We start from the raw sequence: 22347 nt of genomic DNA on the forward strand, positions 1-22347 counted from the left end.
GACCCCCTAGAGTCGCATAATTTAAAAAAAGAGACGGATGGTGATGATGGTTGTATAACAATGTGCATGGATGTAATGCCACTGAACTGAAGGCTTAGTACAGTTAAGGTGGTAGATTTTATGTTACATACATTCTACTACAACTGAACAGTACAAGAAACTAAGCCCCTGGTGGCAGTGTTTCTGATCTCCGAGTGCCCCTCCCATCTCTGCCTGTCAACATGTACCTTTAGGGCCAACTCGAATGGCAGCTCTTGCAAAATGGCTGATAGCACAACAGAAGCGAGCCATCCCTTTCTCATGAACTCTTTCTGGTGGAGCTCTTGACACATCCTGCCATCTGCACAAAACCCCCTTAGCAAAGGCAGAGACTAAGCTTTCATGCTCTATCAGCTCCTACAGCATGTTATGATCCTGGGATTTCCAGTATTTGGAGAATAAATGCTCCTCTACACAGCTGCACTGTACATTTGTTTGTGTTCTATGCTCAACAAAGATTAAAAAAGAAACAGCTGCCCACAACTGACTGCGTGAGTCCATAACACATTAACAACCAATTGCTGGGTTGTCGTGAAGACCTCTGCTTTTCAGTTCACCCACTCCTCAATGTGCTGGGCACACGGAGGCCACTCAGTAAATAGCTGCCACTGTCATCTGAGAGGCATGTGAGTTCTATACAACTCTTAAGGTGTGAAACACAGCAGCCTAACCAGCATCCTGAAAATAATCCACTCAAACATCAGCTACAGAGCCTTACAAAAACGGGTGCCCTGTGGGGATTACAGTAAAGAGTGTGGGTATAAAGGGATTTCAAACTGATTCCTAATGGACGGCAGTTTTTGAACATCCAGGACATGCAACTGTTAATTCTCTCATTTTTAAATAGATCACTTAAGGGATTGGAATGACAGGAAATATTTCACTAAATCCAAATAGAGAAATAAGGAGATACTTAAAACTTTAAATTATGTTTGGATTAGTCTTGAACTTTTTTTTTTTTTTAGTCTTGAACTTTAAGTAAAAGAATCACTTATATGGCTGGACAAGGAGAGGTCACCATTAGAGGCAGAAAACGTACAGCCAGCCACTGGGTACATAATGATGGCAAGTAAGGTACCTCGGGGCACAGACAACCCTTTCGTCCACCAGGTGGCAGCACATCTTCATCTTCTGATGAGAGGACAAAAAGCCAACCGCTCATTCATATTGGCAATTACAGGTGTTCCTGCCAAATGATGTTCAAATACCTCATGCTCTGCAAAACCACACTGTAAATCTAACAAGGTTAATAGGTAAAACAAGTTTGGAGCTGACTACTCAAAATCTAGGCAGCTTTGTTACCAGGGCACTAACAATCCAAACAGAAATATTAACACAATTTCAGAGACATGTTAAATTCCCTAAAAATTGTTTAAATTCTCAAAGACTAAAAACCATATTGTAGAAAGCAAAGGAATAGGGTAAGCTGAGGCTGCTTAGGGCAAAATGCACAGAAAGCTTCACAATTATAATAAAGCATTTTCAGGACAGAGCATGTGACCAACAGCCCAGATGGGGAGCTGGTGTGCAGAACTGCAGTGTTCGGCTGGGTCCGGAAACGCTGTATTACTCAGTTGTACAAAACATTAACATCCTGGGGGGAAGTGAGCAAGGAGAACACCACATCCTCCTGCCATCATCCTCCCATCGTCCTCCCATTGGCCAACGTGTGTGGCAGACAGAACTCAGGGTACAAATGGGCTACTCACCCGCAGTTAAATAGGCATAATAGCACTGGGACCACCTGGACTCGTTTTTTAGCCTCTCAAAGGAATCAAACGCATCCTTGAAATTCAGCTCTATCATGCTGCACCAACCTATGAAAGAGAGATTTTTAGTATGGGACCCTAAGGTAGCGATTTACACCCCATCTTTAAGCTGGGAATCTGATACTGCTGATTCTTTGTCTGAGTACTGCGTGTACACTACCTGAAAACCTAAAGATGGTCTTCTGTCTCGTAAGTATTTTCAGGGTGATATTCTGAGTATGACAAGGCACTTCTGATTTCACAACTCATTAAGCAGTACAGAAGCAGTAGAGTGGGGGACACCCCGGGGGGGCAGTTGGTTGAGTGACTGACTCTTGTTTCAGCTCAGGTCATGAATGATCTCAGGGTTATGAGATTCAGCCCTGCATTAGGCTTTGCTTAAGACTCAGTCTCCCTCTTCCTCTGCCCCTCCTCCTCTCAAATCTTAACAAAAAACAAAAACAAAACAAAACAAAACAAACAAAACAAAACAAAACAAAAAAACCCCAGCAGTATTGCGAAACATAAAGATTCCTATGAAAATAATCTGTCTCCTACACTCCAATTTGGGTTGTAAGATTAATCTAAGTGCAGCAGAACTTCTCCAAGAGCAGGCACAGACACAGAAAAAGAAGCAAAATATCATTAGACTGCATATAGTGACTACCTCAAAAAGTCTTCAAGCACTCACGGAGCTCCTTAATGATTACTATTAATTCTCAAACCCTGTGAGAAGTGGAGACAAGCCAGTAAGAAACTAAGTACTTGCCTGCCTTTCCTCTGCAGGTTGACAGCAGAGCTCAGAAACATCTTTCCTGGATCAAAACACCATGAGACAGGCCTTCCGGTAAAGAGTGGCAGCCACGAGAATGTGAGGAATTCTATCTTAGTTTTTAGAAATTTACCTTCCATTGCCTAAGCCCTTCCATGTGTCAAGCCCTATGCCAGGCACATGATATGATTCTAATTCTACTAGGGGCTTCCGAGGGTGGTGATGGCATAATTTTACCAAGGAGAAAATCTAAGGCCTGTAGAGATTGGTGACTTGCTCAAGGCCACAGAGCTACTGAGAGGAAAAAGCCCAGGAGTGAAGGCCACTGCTCTCTCCTGTCCACAGTATCACTCCATAATAGATTCTGGTATCTGGTGTATCGTGAAGTATTTGTATCACCTTGGATCTGCCTTTGAAGTAGAGGGATGAGAGGGATCCACACTACTAGAAAATCCAATGTCAAATTCTATGAGATAGGATATGAAGTTGACATAGTTTATAGTAAAGATTGGGGCTAATTGTGTCCATCTTATGAAGAGTTAAATGTGAAGTAGAGGTGGAGGGGACACAGAAAGTGCAGAAGAAGCCTGAGTTATGACTGCTCTTTCTTGCATTGACCTTCCTAAGCCTTATAAGCTTTAGGTTTTGATCATTTCCAAGCCTCCTTCAGGTGTAACCCTCCATCCTGCCACAGACCTTGAAATGGTGCAAAAGAGGCCATCATCATCACTTTGCAATACAGGCAGGTATCAAATGGTCATGTCACACAACTTAAAACTAATATATTGTATGTCAATTATACTCAATAAAAGTGTGAGGAAAAAAAAGGCAACAATGTCTTAAGAACAAAAAAGGCCACCAAATCTAGGTGTTAATTCGAGTTCTTTGAAATATATTCCATCCTACATTATAGCTGTTACCCAGAGCTCCACCAGGGTTGATGACATAAAAATCTATTTTCCATTGGATTCTACTTCAGCTCTTCTCTCTAAACCATAACAGGTGCTTAAAACACAGTATTATTTTACCGGGAAGTTCCCAATCTTTAAGCTTGTACTTTAAAAAAAAAAATCTAAAAGTATTCAAGAAGAGGGACGCCTGAGTGGCTCAGTGGTTGAGCATCTGCCTTCAGCTCAGGGCATAATCCTGGTCTGAGGATCGAGTCCCACATCAGGCTCTCTACAAGGAGCCTGCTTCTCTCTCTGCCTATGTCTCTGCCTCTCTCTGTGTCTCTCATGAATAAATAAATAAAACCCTGACACAAAATTATGACCACAGCAGATAAACAAATGGCAAGCATCACAGGGTCTTGACCTGACAGGTGGCAAATGCCTCCTAAGCATTCCCCATTTCTTCTTCCCTTCTCTGCAGAGGACCTTGGAGTTCCAATTTTCCCACTGATTGCATCCCTACCTCATCATTTTTCCATTCTCTGGTTCTTCTATTCCCTTTCTAGGTTCTGTATGACGTAACCTTGTCATACTGGGCTGAAACCCTAACAGCATGAACCCCTTATTATATTGTATCATTACTGTTTTTTTTTTCCATTTTTTTTTCATTACTGTTTCAAACCCAACTGTGTGTTGATTCTCCTCAGCATGATAGAGCAACTGCTATATAAAAAGATTACGGAATTGCTAAAATAACAGGACAGGAGAATTTTAGTACAGTCAGCAAAAAATTCATAGTAACAACTTTGGGACAAGAAGGAGAAAGCTGTAAGCAAATATGTATTTCCATGGCTGCTTATAAACTTATCTGCAGGAGGGGAGAAGCATAAGGAAGGAGCTGACACATGTGGAGGGCCTTCTGTGTGCTGGGCATCCCACCTGGTGCTCATTCCTACTTCATCTGAACCTCACCACAGCTAGGACAGGCACTTCTCAACACTCATGGCAACCACGAGGCTTACGTAACTTTTCCCAGGCCTCTGAGCTAGTCAGTGGAAGGGCTGGGACTGAGCCCACATGCCCAACTCTCTCCCAGGCCATATTTCTCTTCCCAGGTAAACACTGGAATGGGAAGGAAGGGAAGGAAAGCATAGTTTTGGATTCTAATGTGCAGTCAGATAAAGTAGTTACAAATGAGTTTTATCTGGGACGCCTGGGTGGCTCAGTGGTTGAGCATCTGCTTTGGCTCAGGGCATGATCCTGGTCCAGGGATCGAGTCCCACATCAGGCTCCTCACAGGGAGCCTCTGCCTATGTCTCTGCCTCTCTCTGTGTGTCTCTATGAATAAATAAAAATCTTTTAAAAAAATGAGTTTTAGTCAACTCCTTTAACATGACCTATCATCTTAAAATCAAAATGTTGTAAGGAATGAATAAATTCTAAAGCAGTAGTGACAAACACTGGGATAAGCATCATTGCTTGTCCTAACAGTCTTATTATCACAAAAGGCAGCAAGCATTTTACAAAAATCCAAAGTGAATAGCATTAATAATACAGACGTGCACAAGAATGCATTAAGACTCACAACAGGAAGCTGGACATCCAGCTGGACATCAGTTGAATGCATTAATGCCATTTCATTACAAGAAGCTAGACAGACATTTCATATTTACCAATTTCATACAGACAGACGTGTTGGATTTCTCTCTGATCTACCGCAAGTTCCAAAGCCGTATGGAAAGAAGTCAAGGCACTGTTGATTTGACACTAAAGAAAAAATGAAAATAGAGTTACTGGCTAAAATCTGTCATTAACATTACCATCATCCTAATTCCAAAGCCTCTTCTTCCTTAACAGTTATTTAAACAGATTAAAAGCACAGAAGAGTATGATATCAAAATTTCTGGAACATTCCAATTCACCTCAGTTGTGAGATGAACCGCAGCACAGAGCACTTCTTTTGCTCTAGTAGGAAATTCCTCCAGTGAGGGCTTAGTTCCCATTCACCTCCTAGAGCACACTCTTCAGACTTGTGCCACAGGACTTTGCTCAACTGTAACCGTAATTGCAAATCCAGCCCCTTCTTACCAAATAGGTTCTACACGGACAGGGACTATAATTCACCCTCTGGTGTATACAACAGGCGTACCTCGGAGAGAACCACAGCTTCAGTTCCACACAACAATAAGTGAATATTGCAATAAAGCAAGTCAGAGGAATTTTCTGGTTTTCCAGTGCATACAAAAGTTATGCTTATACTATCCTATAGTCTATTAAGTGTGCAATAGCATTGTGTCTAAAAAACAGTGTACATACCTTAATTTAAAAAAAAAACTTTATTGTTCAAGAATGCTAACCATCTGAGCTTTCAGCAAGTTGTAATCACAGATCACCACTAATATAACAATAATGAAAAAGTTTGAAATACTCTAAGGATTACCAAAATGGGACTCAGAGACATGAAGTGAGCAAATGCTGTTGGAAAAAAGCTGCCAACAGACTTTTAATACAGGGTTGCCACAAACCTTCAATTTGTAAAAAAAAATCCAATGTCTATAAAGTGCAATAAAGTGAAGTACAATGAAATGAGGTGTCTGGACCTGCCCCAGGCCAGGAAGACCCTGGTCAGTCCTGAGTGACTGTGTGAAGCCTCTTTTAGGCTGTCCTCAGCATGCTCTCTGCTCTGTGACCCACTCTCTCTCTGTCCTACAGTCACCCGTAGGATTCCGTATCCAAAATGCTTTATCTGGTTGCTCCTGGTCATCACATCTCCTCTACTAACCCTCACGTCTGACTTTTGCATTCATCTGGCACTGTCCAGATCCCAACAGACTCTCCAATGACTGTTCTTACTTCTGACTAAATACATTTAATATTTCTTTCCACCAAAGACCCCTTTCAAAGTCTGCCAACTTCATGCCAGAGCACCTAAAAAGCATCAAATTCAATCCTAAATACAGCAATGATAGGTGTTAATAAATATAAATCCTAAATGCCCTAAAAATGAGATATACCCTGCTCTCCATGATTCATGTCCAGGGCTGTGCCCTGCCCCCACAGCTGGCACTCAGCTCCCTCTGCTCCACCCAGCCCTCCCTGGGCTTCCCTATGTGCCCTCTCTGTTGCTCCCTGGCCATCCCCTTGCCAGTGCCCTTTCTGCCTCTTCTCACCCACATGGCCAGGCAGGGGTGAAAGCACCATAGAAGAAAGGCTACCACATTCCTTGGCTCCTTCAGTGATGCATGGTCACTGTGTGAGGCCTCTTGGATGCCACACGCCACACTGATGAGTCAGGGAGAGCCTTAGGACAGCCTGTGATTCCAAAGCACCATAAGCCAAACAACTCATTAACCAAGGCCCTGGGTGGATCAATAACTCTGTTCATGCTCCATCGTAATGTTTCATTTTGCCAGAATGGTTCGGACTGTAGTGTTGAATCCCTTATCACCATCCACAAAGGCTAAGGACACACATCTCCACATCAGTGATTCCTGTTCTCAAGGAGGTTAACATCTAGGTAGAGGGAATGTGAGAACAGGCCCCAACCCTGTCAGACATTCACACTGGGCTATAAGTACACTGCCACCAAGGTCCCAAAGAGGTGAAAACAATTTTTTTAATGCAAAAATCAATCTTGTATGCTATGTATGTGTGTGCACACGTGCCCACAAGCATGTTGCAGAGTAAGTTAGGTGGCACTGTCTTTCTAGATCAGCAGTTCTTTCCCTGAGGCATACATGCACTCATCTTAGCGTATTTGCATGAAACCATAGTGTTAGGGGTTCTTCTTTGCATGCATCTCTAAGGTCTAATTTCCTGACGCTCAATGATCACACACAGAATATTTCTGGATGAGCCATCGTCCGCAAGCTGTGTCCAGTGGCGGGTACACTGCATGACAATGCAATGCCACACTGCCCTGCAAATGACCAAAAACTACTTGTGAATGTTAATTAGTGGGCACCTACTAAGTGCCTGAGGTAGTATTGGCTTGAGCTACAAAGACAAATCAGAACAGAATTTTAAAATGAAGTTTAGGAAAGAAAAAAAAAAAAAAGCAAGCAATTCAATCAACATTGTTTCTCTTAGCCCTTTCAAAAAGAATCTGAGGCTGGCATGTATTAGTTTCATTTTCAAATGGAGAAACCAAAATTCAAAGAAGTGAAGTGGTTTGGTCAAGGTCAACAAGCTAGCAATAGGGTAGTATTCACTCTGCTTTGATTGCCTCTAGAATATGCTTTCTTCCGGAAGAGCATATAAAGGTATGATTACACTAAGGGCTTTGAGATGGGGAGAGTATCCTGGATTATCTGGGTGGGCCCTCAATGCAATCACAAGTGTCCTGATAAGAGGCAGGCAGAGAGAGAGAGCTGACACACACAGAGGAGGCAGTGTGATCACAGAGTCACAGACTGGAGATGCAGCCTCAAGCCCAAGAGCCACTAGAGCCCACAAAAGGCAGGAAATGGACTGTCCTCCCAGCCTCCAGAGCCTCCACCCCCAATCACTTTGATTTCAGCCAGTGAAATAGATTCTGGAATTGTGACCTCCAGAGCTGTATGAGATTAATCATGTCTGCTGTTTTAAGCCACTAAGTCTACGATGATTTATTTCATGGCCTTAGGAAGTGAGTACAGGGGATTACTTTCAAAATTAAAACTGTGAAGAAAGTACCACTGCCCCCCTTCTGTTTGTTATAAGCCATCTGATGGAACTAGAAGGGATGGAGATCATTATGGAGCCTAACAATATTATCCCAAGAGTAATAAGCATAACTACAAAGTTAATTCCAGTTCTAGCCTGATTACTCATTAAAGAATTCCAAGGACTAGCCATTAAAACAGTGAAAATAGATTTCCCCTTCGTTTTCACCAAAATAATTTTTTATTTAATTTTATTTAATTATTATTTTTTTGGAGAATGCATGTGCATGAAGAGGGTGAGCAGGAGTGAGGTGGGGAGGGACAGAGGGAGAGGGAGAGAGAATCAAGCAGGCTCTATGCCCAGCACTAGTGCAACTCAGGGCTGGATCTCACAACCCTGAGATCATGACCTGAGCTGAAATCAAGAGTCGGACGCTTAAACCAGTGAGCCACCCAGGTGCCCCTTCATCAAGGTAATTTAAAATAAAAATGATCTAGTAGGAATTTTTTTGCTATAAATTATAATATCCACAACATAACAGAGAAGGAAGAATTGTCCTCAATTTGATACCTGATTCACAGTTTAAGTTTTGGAGGAACTACATATATGCTGAGCTGAAGAGAATACAGGAAACAGGCTAGTATGAAACAGCCAGGGATCCAAAAATTGGAGGTCAAGTATCATCAAAGCCTTTGCCTGGAGAATTATTGCACAGACACTCTGTATCACAGAAACTACCTGAGGTCTCAGGTTCCTCACTGGTAAAATGAGGAAATAATGTCGGCAAGCATTATCTGCTTCCAGAGGAAGCCGTGGGAAACACAAGCACAATTCTTGGCCAAATTAAGTGGAGCATATTTGTTACCAAATTAAAATCAGCACAGTAAAAAAATAAAAAATAAAAAATAAAATAAAATCAGCACAGTGTATAGCTACTGCTTCATTACTACAGAGATACAGTGTGTTTTTTCAGTCATTCAGGACACCTTTCTTGATAGCTGTATTCCTCTGTGCTTTAGTTGCGGCAACTATCCTCAAGACTTGTTCCTCCATTTTACCTTGACTGAATGTTGCTAGTGTGTAGGAAAACTCTGGAAGTTGATTTTTGCATATGTCACATTCTACTCATGAATTCTCATATGATTTTTAAAAACGTTTCCTCTTGGATTTCTGGGGCACAATATTCAAATCATTTGCAAATAATGGATAGTGTTGTCTTTTCCTCTACAAGAGACTTCTTTAATTGGTGAGAACTATTAGTTAAGATACTATTAGCAAACCACATGCACCCTTGCTTTATGCCTGTCTTTCACGAAGATGTTCTAATGCTCCACCATTAAGTATAGTTTGCAGCACGTTTTTAGTAGATGCCATCTTTACCAAATGAAATTCCCTTTCTATTTCTAATTTGCTAATAGTTTGGTTTTCAAAGTGGATTTCAATAAATGCCATTTGGATACCTAGTGATGGTTTTATCAATTACCTCCTTAATGCAGTTTATAACAGAAAGACATTTCCTCATGCCGAACCATGCTCACCTCTTTGAAATAAGCCCTACTAAGGTCATCATCATATGGCACTTAAAAAATATATTGTTGGATGTGACTTGTTAGTATTTATTTAGATTTTGTATACTCAGAATGACGTTGACCTATATTTTTTGTTCAGTGCTCTCCTCCAGGAGTTGATATCAGGATAATGCCAGAACTTGCACACTTGTAGGAATAATTTAAAATTTTCTATGCTCTGGAACTATGTAAATAATTGGTTCACTATAAAGCCATACCTTTCAATTGAATAATTCATTTAAAATGTTTAAAATACCAGAGTGCCTGGGTAGCTCAGTGAGTTAAGCATCCAACTCTTGGTTTCAGCTCAGGTCATAATCTAAGGGGGATGACATCAAGCCCTGCATCAGGCTCTGTTCTCAGCACTGAATCTGTTTGTCCCTTCCCCCCAGCCCCATGCTCCTTTCCCCACTCGTGCTCTCTCTCAAATAAAATCCTTAAAATGTTTAAAATACTGTAATTAAATTTCTTTTAATGGATATACAACATGACAAAGAATATTAAACTTTAGTCAACAGTACCAGATTTCAGTGCCAACTTCATAACCAACAAAATTTTGAACCTTGGGAAATAAATTTATTTATAAATCTCAGGAGATATTGAAATAAATGAATTAATGCACATAAAATGCTCTTAGGGTAGGTACATTGTCTTTAAAAATAGGTCTATCTCGCTTGTTAGTATTGCTGGGAAATAAATCACAATATTGTTTTCCAACATTTAGAAAGATTTGCAATAAATAGCAATTGAGCTTCTCACTATTGTTTTTAGACCACTGGAAGAAATTCTAGATTCTCTCCTGGAGACATAATTAAAAGCTGTTTGAGTTAAGGTTCTACCACAAATATAGAAGTGTGTATTCCTGCCTAACCCAAACACACACATACCTGAAGAGACAGGGGTCAAAGAGAAAGGAAATCTGTAAGTGACCACAAATCACATTTTCCAATTTTAAAAATGTAAGATATTTCCACTACAATATATCTTCCAAGTCCTTTAGAAAGTAAAGATTTCAAAGTACAAATATGAAAATACAAAAAGTCTGAATAATTTTCAGAGTCAGCACAGTAAGATTGGGGTTACTAATGTTACATTCTGTTCTACTGGAAGATGCCCACTAGCAACACCAAGCTGAGAAGATACACTGAATTCAGCTACCAAGCCAAAGGTTTCCTTTCTAGAATTGCAAAAAAAAAAAAAAAAAAAAGTGGAAATGGAAACAAGGCCAAGTCCTTTTGGGGGCCTGACCCAGACTCTAGTGCCAGAAGGACATCAAGTTCCAGACTTCTCTCAATCTGAAGGCAAGATTCCACTTCCCAAGCTAACAGTTTCCTTTTGTGCTCCCTCCAAATGGCATTTAACATCAAATGACAGCCCCAGCTCACAAACAAAAAGGTCTCAGCTCAGAGCCATTCCACTGGCATTCAAATAATGTTGGTATCACTCAATTCTGCTGTTAAACACCAAAGAGGATCATTGTTGTGATAGCAAATCAAAGAACATGACAGTGTTCTGTGGACTCAACTGCTAGGAGAGGGTGATGCCCATACAGACCACTCTAATAATCACTTGAAAATTTCCAGCTCTGTTAGACACAGAAGTTTGTAAGTTATAAGCACATCCTTTGAAGAGGTTTCAAGTAACCAGTATGCAGAGTTTGTTAGAAACAGAGTTCCTGAGATGTGTCAAGAATACAATACTTACTCTGCAAGTAGAGCCTGTGTGCATGTGTCAGAGAACAAAAGTGCCACGAGGTCTCTAATATTCACGAGGCACCCAGGTACTAAATATACATGAGACTAAATATACAAAAAGCACTCAATATTCAGAATACTAGGTACACATGAAACGCTAGTAGTTAGGTGGCCTTAATCTGACCATCTACTGGTAACACGCATTCTGGCACCATGTGTCCTCTACCCAAGAAACACTAATAAAACCCCTGAGGGTCGTTTTATCTGTGGCCAGTGATGTGCAGAGTCAAGCAAGACATTACACACTGTACCCCAGGACTCAGCGTGGCCTTTCCGCCTGCCCCTGCACACCATCCTAAGAGCGTTAACCTACGCTATCCTCTTTGCCCTGCTTCTTGCTGTGTTTTACACTGATCGAACCATGTGATTCAAGCCCATTTTAAATTGGCACATGCCTCTTTCGTTTTGAGACCTCTGGGGGAACTTGCTAGCCCTGCACCCGGTAGGGTATCAGGGGCATCTATGTGAAAACAAAGGAATACCCCAAGTGCCTGTGAGGAGACACCAGTTGGCATAAATATGGGCTGAATTATGTCCCCCGAAATTCATATGTTGAGGTCCTAATCCCTAGTATCTCATAGTATATTTAGAGATAAGATCTCTAAGGAGGTAATTACATTAAAATGAGGTCTTTGAGGCAAGCCCAAATCCAATATAACTGGTGGCCTTTCTTTGGGGAGCCATTCTCCTATGTGATAGGAACGGGACAGGTCCTGCTTCTCTGGAAAAACCTTTCTGATCTCAGCAAGAATATGAGCACCTGACCTAAGCTCAGCAGATCATAGTATCTCCTCCTCCCTCCCACTCAGAATCTACTCCTGCATTTTTCTCACAGGTTATGAATGTGGGCAGGTTTGATTTATGTGCATATATAGTACATCTAAGTTACTCTCTATACAAACTATGTAATTTGTATAAATACTAGACTACTTGTCCCAAAGGTTTTATCAATATACATATGTACCAATAGTTTAAAAGAGGCCTATTTACCTAAAACTTTTCCCAACAGAGAATGTTTTTAGTATTTGTCAATTATTTTTACCCTTAATTTCCATCTCTTTGATTCTATCATCAGGGTCATATGTTACTATTTGTGTATCTTGCCTTATGGCTTGTCTGTTAAGGTGTTTTGGCTCTTTTTCTTTTTGTATGTTTATCCTTTTGTGATGTTCTAGGTTTGTTAGAGTTCTATGTTAAGGATGTTAATCCTAAAAAAAAATAAAAAAATTTAAAAAAAGGATGCTAATCCTAGCTTTATTCCTTATGTTTTTAACTTTATGATATTTTGTAATATAGAAGTTCATTTTTATGTCAGTTCCACCAATATTTTGATCCATGTACTATCAATTCTATCAGTCTTTTGTTTGTTGTTTTGGTCCTAGAGTTCTGTTTACACAGTTCTTGATGGGGGAGGGTGGAGCTTTTAATACCACTACACACACAGAATCTATGAATTATGCATAATGAGGGGAACTTTTCAAAATGCCATAAATATGGCTGCTCTCATTCTGACAAAAATCCAGCGGCTAACAAAATAGAACTATCATCACAGCACAACCAAGGGAGGCAAAGGGCAAGAGGCCAGAGTATTCACTCAAGGTTTGTGTGTGTACACACACACAGACATTCACGCTCACACTGTCACACTCACTCTGAAACCCTGCTGTCTGGAAGCCAGGCACTGGTCAAGGCATTTGAGATATGCAGTGACCCAAAGTCCCTGCCTTGAGGAGCCTGCATTCTCATTCAAATGAGGAGAGATAGACAATGAGCCAACAAGTAAAGCACTTTACTCCATGTGTCCAGTGAATAGGAGTCTCTGGGCAGAAATGAGGAGGGGTGGTGAAGAGTCAGGGGGACCAGTGGCAGGAGTGAGGCCAACACATCCAATACACAGTCACACAAGGTCTCCTTGAGAAGGTGAATGAACAAAGTCGAAGGAGGTGAGGAAGTGGCTCTTGCCTCACTCAGCTTCTATTTCCTCCATCCCCCCTGTCCCCAGTCCTCTCCACCCATGATGACCACCGCCAGTTCATCTGGCACTTTTATTGCCTTGAGTGATCACCCTTCATGCATTCAACAATGCTATTCATAATTAGATTGTAAGTTTCTTTAGGGGCAGGGGCTTTTTCTACTCCTCTTGGCATCCTCCAGAAGGCCTTTTACATCACAGGCAACAAATCTCTGATTATGCACAAAAAAATGGAATATGGTAGTTATATTTTCAGCACCTCCACATGGATAGCAATTCTCTTGGAAAAGGAGTTATGTAACCAAATCCAGCTCTAATGAATGTAAAACTGAATAATGCACCAGTTACAACATTTCCTTGGTCCCTCAACAGTTACACACATGATGTCAACAAAATCTGTGATGGAAAGTGCTTTATACTGGATTTACAACCCAGACAAAATTCTGTCTAAACAGGAAAAGCCCTGACCAAGCACCATGTGCTAGCACTGTGCCATATCCACATTATGCTATCTAAGGCTGGCATGGGAGGCACTGTCCTCTTTTCACACACAAGGACACAGGCTCAGAAAGCTTGGCCAGTCAGGAAGTGGAAGAGTCCATTTTGAGCTGAGTCTGATGCTTTTTCAGCTATACTATACCATGCTGCTTTTTAAAATGACAGGGAACTTACGTGAAAAATAGCAGTAAATTTAAAAGAAATGTGTGTATATTAACAATGGTAGCAAATAACTAAAATTAGGGATGCCTGGGTGGCTCAGGGGTTTAGTGCCACCTTCAGCCCCAAAGTGTGATCCTGGAGATCCAGGATCGAGTCCCGCATTGGGCTCCCTGCATGGAGCCTGCTTCTCCCTCTGCCTGTGTCTCTGCCTCTTTCTCGGTGTCTCTCATGAATAAATAAATAAAATCTTTAAAAAAAAAGAACTAAAATTAACAGTGTAGAAGATAATGCAATAATACCTCAGAAAAATGAAGACCATGGAAATACACTAATCTACAGAAAGTCACACTACTCAAAAGTCAATTCAAGATAAACAGATACACCAAGAAAATCAATGGAGAAGATCCACTATCCAGAGATTGGCATGAGAGGAACAGAAGCCGTAGGCAGGAAAGCAACTGAGAAGTTTTCCTATAACTGAATCGCATTCTCTATAAAGGATGGCAAATGGGCAAGCTTCCTATATATTTTCCCCCCACAAAGAGGAATTAAAGACAAGTTGTAAAAAGCTGAAGCAATCCCAGGTACTTCATTTTGAAGATTAAAGAACCATAAAAACATTTTTATGACAGTTCTGTTGAGATACATTTCACATCAGAAAACCCATCCTTTTAATTTATACAATTAAGGTGCACCTGGGTGGCTCAGTTGGTTAAGCATCTGCTTTCAGCTCAGGTCATGATCTTGATCAGGTCTGAGAATCAAGCCCCATGTTGGGCTTCCTGCTCAGATGGAAGTCTGCTTCTCTCTCTGCTCCTCCCCCACACCGCTCATTCTCTCTATATATTATAAATAAAATCTTTTTAAAAAGTAAAATAAAATATATAACTAAGCAGCTTTTAGTATATCCACAGAATTATAAAATTTGAAAGCTGGGGGGAACCTTAAAATTATGTAGTCTAGTGTTTCTCAAAGTGGATTCCACTAAACCTTTCAGGTCTCATAGGCTACTGTATAAAAATGAATTTTCTAGGTCAAACAAACTGGATAAACGTGGACAACATACCTGCATACTCTAGCTCCCTCACAGTGCAAAACTAAAATCTCTGAGCAGTCTTGGCATATCTGGATTTGCCTGACATGGCACCTCTTTTTTTTTTTTTTTTTTTTTGGCACCTCTTTTCATGGAACGTGTCCAAACTAGTCCCTCAAATCAGGACTCCAGGGGAGATGCTTTGGAAAAACGAATTTTCCAAGGGAAGAAACAGTGACAGAGAATGCTGACTCCCTTGACTGAGACCTTATAGCTCCTTCATGTTGTCTGGCCTATGAGCAGCCATTTGGAAGGAGATAACATCATTTTTTCTTTTTTTAAAGATTTTATATATTTATTCACAAGAGACAGAGAGAGAGAGGCAGAGACACAGGCAGAGGGGGAAGCAGGCTCCCTGAGGGGAGCCAGATGTGGGACTTGATCCCAGGTCCCCGGGATCATGGCCTGAGCCAAAGGCAGATGCTCAACTGCTGAGCCACCCAGGCGTCCTGAAACTATGTCTTTATTGTTTATGGCAGAGCCAAACCAGATCTTCAGACTTAGTTCAGTGCTCTTTCTACAGTACTACATCTCAAAAGCAACAGGACAACAGATTCCCAAAGCTAACAAGCCCTCTATCAGACACCGTGGAGAAACGAAGACCATCACACCAAACAAAGCCAGGCACAGATTCAAGAATTCCATGTGCCTGTGCATTGAGTCCAAAATTATAAAGACAAACAGGAGAGTTCAATATGATGCTATGAAAAAATATAAAATTTCATACATGAGCTCTGGACTAGGGGTAGGTAAAAGTGAGCCATACTCTTCCCTAAAACCAGACTCTGTCACCTCTCCAGGAAGAGTTTACTGTATTCTCCTTGACATCAAGAGTGAGGGACAAAGGACTGGAACACTGTATAGATATGCAAACCCATGTTTAAAATAGGAGATAAACAAGTAAAACATTAAACTCCTCTTTCGGATTTAAATCCTTTCAATTGGATTTAAAGAAAAATCTATTCAAAAACAGGTAAGCAGAAATGAAAACAAGAATATACACAATCCTGAAAGGCAAAGGAAAACAATGCACATGGATCACATACACAATTAAATATGAACAAGGAACTCCTCTATGAGAAAGGAGATTTGGGTTGAGAAACAAAATCAAATGATCTCGTTTCCCTAAGTCACTCCTGTTCCACCCGCTTCTCTCCACCACACGTTCCAGCCCCACTGAGCTTGAATCCCACAGTAGGTAGCCTCTTCTAGGCTTTGGGTTTGAAGGCAGGCTAATCCCCCATGCTCTCATCTCTACCTTCAAACTCCCACATACGCTTCAACAGCCTGACCTCTAATATTCATGAGGCACCTGGGTATTAGTATGGGCATCACCCTTCACTTCTGTGTTGTCTTTCCCAGCTATGAAAGTGGCACCATCGGTGAGCCAAGCATGCCTTTCCTTCCAGTAGGCCCGTGTTTATGTTTCAAAGCCTGGCCACATCTCCATCTGCTTGCTGCCTGCCTGCTATGCAGTAAGGCTCTTCCCATGCAGGAGACTGTCCCCACAGCTCTGCAGGCTTAATGGCAGCCCTGTCATCATCCCAGCCAATGATGACTAGCACTCATTCAGAGCTCCATGATCAGCACAGGCTTCCCAGTTTACCACATCACTGAATCTTAAAAGCAAAATCAAGCCCTAGGTTCCCTTAGCTCTGGAGCTACGGCAGAGGATGAGGGCCACACAGAGACTCAAACAAACCTACCAGACAATTTACATAATATATGAGATCAATCGTAACAACAAAAGACACTGGCCAATGAACATTTTATAGCCCTAAACCTTCAGGAAGCCTAAAGGAAAGCTGTTTCTTCTACTCACAACACTGCTGACACCAGCTGTGTGGGTTTTCCACAGCAACAAATCCCCCAATTCTCTCCTGACATCAACTGGGGGTCCTCCAATTTAATACAATTCTAATACTAGAATTGTAAATTGAAGTGAGTGGAGTCCTCTTCAGTTAGGGTCTCAGTCTTACAGGATTCAGGCAAACACTTTACTTATTATTACTGGCTCATTATTAAGGATTTTATAAAGGATACACGTGAACAGCCAGAGGAAGAGATACATAGGACAAGTTCCAAAAGGGTCCTGAGCATAGAAACTTCTGTCCCTTGGAGTTTGGGATGTGCCACTCTCCCAGCATATGGATGTTTAACCTATCTGGAAGCTTTCTGCACCCCATCATGTAAGGATTTTAATGAAGGATCCACTAGTTAAGTTTGATTGATTACATCATTTCTCTAGGTAACTAACTCAATCATATCAACCAGCCCCCATCCTGAAGCTACCTAGGAGCTACCAGTCAGCGCATTAATACAAACCCAGGGTAAAGTTGAAAAGAGCTTCTTATGAGTAACAACACACTCTTCTATCACCTCTCGGGAAATTCCAAGGTTTTAGAGCTCTGTGCCAGGAACTAGGGACAAAGACCAAACATATTTCTTATGACAGCACAATATTATTAGTCCCCAAGCCCTTTCAAGTAAAACAAAATGCAAGCTAAGTTTCAAAGAATACAATATAATTCCTATCTATATAAGAACACTAATGTTTCACTATTAAAAGAAGTATATATGGGCGCTGGGCCGGCTCAGCTCAGTGTCTACCTTCGGCTCAGGTAGTGATCCTGGAGTCCCAGAATCCAGACTGGGCCCCACTTCAACTCCCTGCTCAGTGGGTAGTCTGTCTCTCCCTCTCCCTCTGCTCCTCCTCCCAACCTTTGCTCTTTCTCTGTCAAATAAATAAAAATCTTTAAAAATTTTTTTAAAAAGAGGAGTATAAAGTTTTTTAAAAATGAATTTTAAAACAAGCTAAATTAAAGAAAACTAGAAATAAAATGGAGGTAAAAAACAAACTGATAAAAAAAAATCACATCTAAAAGCCAGGGTAAAAATAAAATTAAATTAAATTAAATTAAATTAAATAAAAATAAAAGCCAGTGTAACCTCAAAGCCCAAACATAAAATAAACACAAACTTATAAAATAATACAAATAAAGTAGCAAAATATACCACAAGTATAACAAAAAATACCACAAGTAAAAAGTAACACCATACTTTTACATATTAATAGTATTGGCTTATTTTTTTTTTTAAAGTAGGCTCCACACCCAGCATGGAGCCCAATGCAGGGCTTGAACTCACAACCTTGAGGTTAAGATCTGAGGTGAGATCAAGAGTCAGACATTTAACTGGCTGAGCCACCCAGGTGCTCCAGTACTGGCATATTAAGTAATACGTGGAAATTTAAAAAGTGCAATAGAAAATGAAAATGCATATAATTTTCAATATTAAAGCATTATTGAATAAATGCTATTAAAAATTGATTTCAAATGGGTACTTGATAAGGAACAGAAAAATATGTTAAATGTTTAGTGATAGTTTCATTACTTTAAGGGACCTGCTTCTCCAAAATGTAAAAAAGATACTCTATTAATCAACTCATTCTTTTTTTTTGTTTGTTTTATTTATGATAGTCACATCAGAGAGAGAGAGAGAGAGAGAGAGAGGCAGAGACACAGGCAGAGGGAGAAGCAGGCAGGCTCCATGCACCGGGAGCCCAACGTGGGACTCGATCCCGGGTCTCCAGGATCGCGCCCTGGGGCAAGGCAGGCACTAAACCGCTGCGCCACCCAGGGATCCCTAATCAACTCATTCTTAAAAAATAATAGATTTTTAAAGCCCAGTAAGAATAAGCCTCCTTGGATATTTATATTTACATTTATATTCACATTTAAATACATATTATTTGCTAATAAATTACATATAAAACATACTGTCCAAAAATAACATTACATAATACATATGTGTGTGTATATATATAATTTATGAGCAAATAAAGGCTAAAGAACATTGGATTAAGAAAGAAGGCCTGACTTCTAGTTCCTCCTTAATTCCAAAATAACTATGTACACGTGCAAATACTTATGTTGTTTACTATAGACAGGACAGGACAGATGTACACACAAAATAATTATAAAGTCTAATAGAAATACAAGGACATGTCTAAATTAGCAGATATCCTTAGAAATGAATAAGAAATATTCTATATATAATATCAATTAAATTTCCCTATAATATAGAGAAACTGACAAACTAATAATTTAGTATATATATACACATATATATGAGAAAAGTGGATAAAAATACTAAATAGGTATTTTTGGGTTTTTTAAAGATTTTTTTTTGGGGGGGAGAGAAAGAAACCACAAGCAGATTCCCCATTGAGTGCAGAGCCTGATGCAGGGCTCAATCTCACAACCCTGAGATCAAGACCTAAGCTAAGATCAAGAGTCATACATTTAATTAACTGAGCCACCCAGGCACCCCCCTAAGTAGGTATTTTTAAAGGCAGTAGTGATATGTTATTCAGAGGATTATAAAATCACAATTATCAAAGCTAAAGAACATTTATTTAAAAACATCTATAAAAGGCGGAATATAAAGACATCTCAAAAATAGATGCCATCTGAACCTTTTCTGAACATAACACTATGAAACTAGAAATCAACCATGAGAAAAAAAAATCTAGAAAGAGCACAAATACATGGAATTTAAATAACATGCTAGTAAACAATGAATGGATCAACCAAGAATTCAAAGAATAAATCAAGAATCAAATAGAAACAAATGAAAATACAATGGTTCAAAATCTTTGAGATGCGCAAAAATGGTTCTAAGAAGTTTATAGCAATACAGGCCTACCTCAAAAAGCAAGAAAAATCTCAAACCTAATCTCACACCTAAAGGAGCTAGAAAAAAGAATCCAAACTCAACAAAAGGAAGGAAATAATAAAGGTTAGAGCAGAAATAAAGGATATAGAAGCTTAAAAAACCAGTAGAATGGATCAATGAAACCAGAAGCTGGTTCCTTGGGGAAAAAAAAATATATATATATCAACAAAATTGCTAAACCTCTAGCCACACTCATTAAAAAATAAATAAATAAATAAATCCAAATAAAATCACTAATGAAAGAAGAAAAAAAAACCAACACCACAGAAATACAAATAAATCTAACAGAATACTACGAAAATCTATGTGCCAATAAACTGGACAACAGAAGAAATGGATAAATTCCTAGAAACACATAACCTACCAAAACTAAAGCAGAAAGAAGTAGAAAATTTGAACAGACCAATCCCCAGCAATGAAATGAATTAATAATCAAAAAACTCCCCAAAAACAAAAGTCCAAGATCAGATGGCTTCACGGGCAATTCCCACCAAACATTTAAAGAACAGTTAGTACTATTCTTCTCAAACTATTTCAAAAAATACAAGAGGAAGGAAAACCTTCAAATTTATTCTATGAGGTATTACTCTGATAACAAAACCAGATGAAGTCACCACAAAAAAGAGAACTACAGATGCCAAAATCCTCAACAGAATATTAGCTAATAGAATCCAACAAGATATTTTAAAAAATCATATACCACAATCAAGTGGAATTTATTCCCAGTATACAAGGGTGGTTCAATATTTGTAAAACAATCAATGTGATACATCACATCAATAAGAGAAAGAATAAAAACCATACGATCATTTAACAGATGCATTTGACAAAGTACAACATCCATTCATGATAAAACCCTCTACAAAGTAGGTCTACAGGGAATATGTCTCAACACAATAAAGGCCTCATATGAAAAACCCACAGCCAACATCATAGTCAGTGGTGAAAAACTGAGAGCCCTTCCCATAAGAGCTCTTCCCATAAAGTTGGGACCAAGACAAGGATGTCCACTCTCCCCACTTTTATTCCAACTTGTGGCTGAAAGTCCTAGCCACAGCAATCAGATAACAAAAAGAAACAAAAGGCATCCAAATCAGTAAGGAAGAAGTAAAAAGCTCACTATTTGCAGATGACATACTATATGTAGAAAACCCTAAAGACTCCCCTGAAAAGCTACTCGAACTGATAAATGATTTCAGCAAAATCACAGGACACAAAAACCAATGTACAGTAATCTGTTGCATTCCTATACACTCATAATGAAGCAGCAGAGAGTGAAATTAAGAAAACAATCCCGTTTACAATTGTACCAAATACAATTAAATACGTAGGAATAAACTTAACCAAAGAGGTGAAAAACTTGTACTCTGAAAAGTTTAAGACACTGATGAAAGAAATTCTAGATGACACAAAGAATAGAAAGACATTCCATGCTCATGGGCTGGAAGAATAGATATTGTTAAAATGTCTATACTGTCCAAAGCAGTCTACACATTTAATGCAATCCCTATCAAAACAGCAACAGTATTTTTCACAGAATTAGAATAAACAATCCTAAAATTTGTATGGAACAACAGAAGAGCTCAAATAGTGAACTTGAAAGAAAAAAAAAAAAAACGGAGGTATCACAATTCCAGATTTCAAGTTATATCATAAAGCAGTAGTAATTAAAACAGTATGGTACTGGCATAAAAACAGACACATAGATCAAAGGAATAGAACGAAAATATGCCCACAATTACATGGTCAATCAATCTTTGACAAAGCAGGAAAGAATATCCAACGGGAAAAAAGACAGTCTCTTCATCAAATGGCGTTGGGAAACAGTACAGCCACATGTGAAAGAATGAAACTGAACCACTGTGTTTCACCATATAAAAGGAAAACTAAAAATGGATTAGATACCTAAATGTGAGACCTGAAACCATAAAAGTCCTTGAAAGGAACACAACATAGGCAGTAATTTCTCTGACACTAGCCATAGCAGCATTTTCCTAGGTATGTCTCCTGAGACAAGGGAAATAAGTTAAAATAAGCTATTGAAACATCAAAATAAAAAGCTTCCACACAGCAAAAGAAACTATCAGCAAAACTAAAATACAACCTACAAAATAGAAGATATTTTAAAATGACATATTTGCCAAAATATATAAAGAACTTATAAAACTCAACACCCCCAAAACAAATAATCTAATTAAAAATGGAAAGAAGACAAGAACAGACATTTCTCCAAAGACATCCAGATGGCTAACAGACAGACACATGAAAAGATGCTCAACATCACTCATCAACAGGGAAATGTAAATCAAAATTACAATGAGATATCACCTCACACCTGTCAAAATGATAAAATCAAAACACAAGAAACAACAAGTGCTGATGAGGATGTGGGGATGAAAGGAACTCTCATGCACTGTTGGTGGGAATGCAAACTGGTGCAGCTACTGTGAAAAACAGTATGGAGGTTTCT

General features: G+C 39.6%; 1 protein-coding gene across 2 annotated transcripts in view; it reads right to left on the minus strand.

Moving 5' to 3' along the window:
* Positions 1-22347, minus strand: part of TTC39C (tetratricopeptide repeat domain 39C) — a 111667-nt gene that overhangs the window by 13877 nt on the left and 75443 nt on the right. Inside the window, exons 1-3 of one of the 2 annotated variants that reach the window (XM_038543643.1) lie at positions 5372-5467; positions 5123-5216; positions 1749-1856 (exon numbers count right to left, since the gene is read on the minus strand). In XM_038543643.1, the coding sequence (XP_038399571.1) occupies positions 1749-1856; positions 5123-5216; positions 5372-5452 (283 nt within the window). In that variant the 5' untranslated portion in view covers positions 5453-5467. Of the gene's footprint in view, positions 1-1748; positions 1857-5122; positions 5217-5371; positions 5468-22347 lie in introns of those variants that run through there. The other variant, XM_038543642.1, reaches the window with a different exon arrangement.

This window comes from Canis lupus, chromosome 7 (assembly GCF_011100685.1).
Source record: "Canis lupus familiaris isolate Mischka breed German Shepherd chromosome 7, alternate assembly UU_Cfam_GSD_1.0, whole genome shotgun sequence".
NCBI lineage: Eukaryota > Metazoa > Chordata > Mammalia > Carnivora > Canidae > Canis > Canis lupus.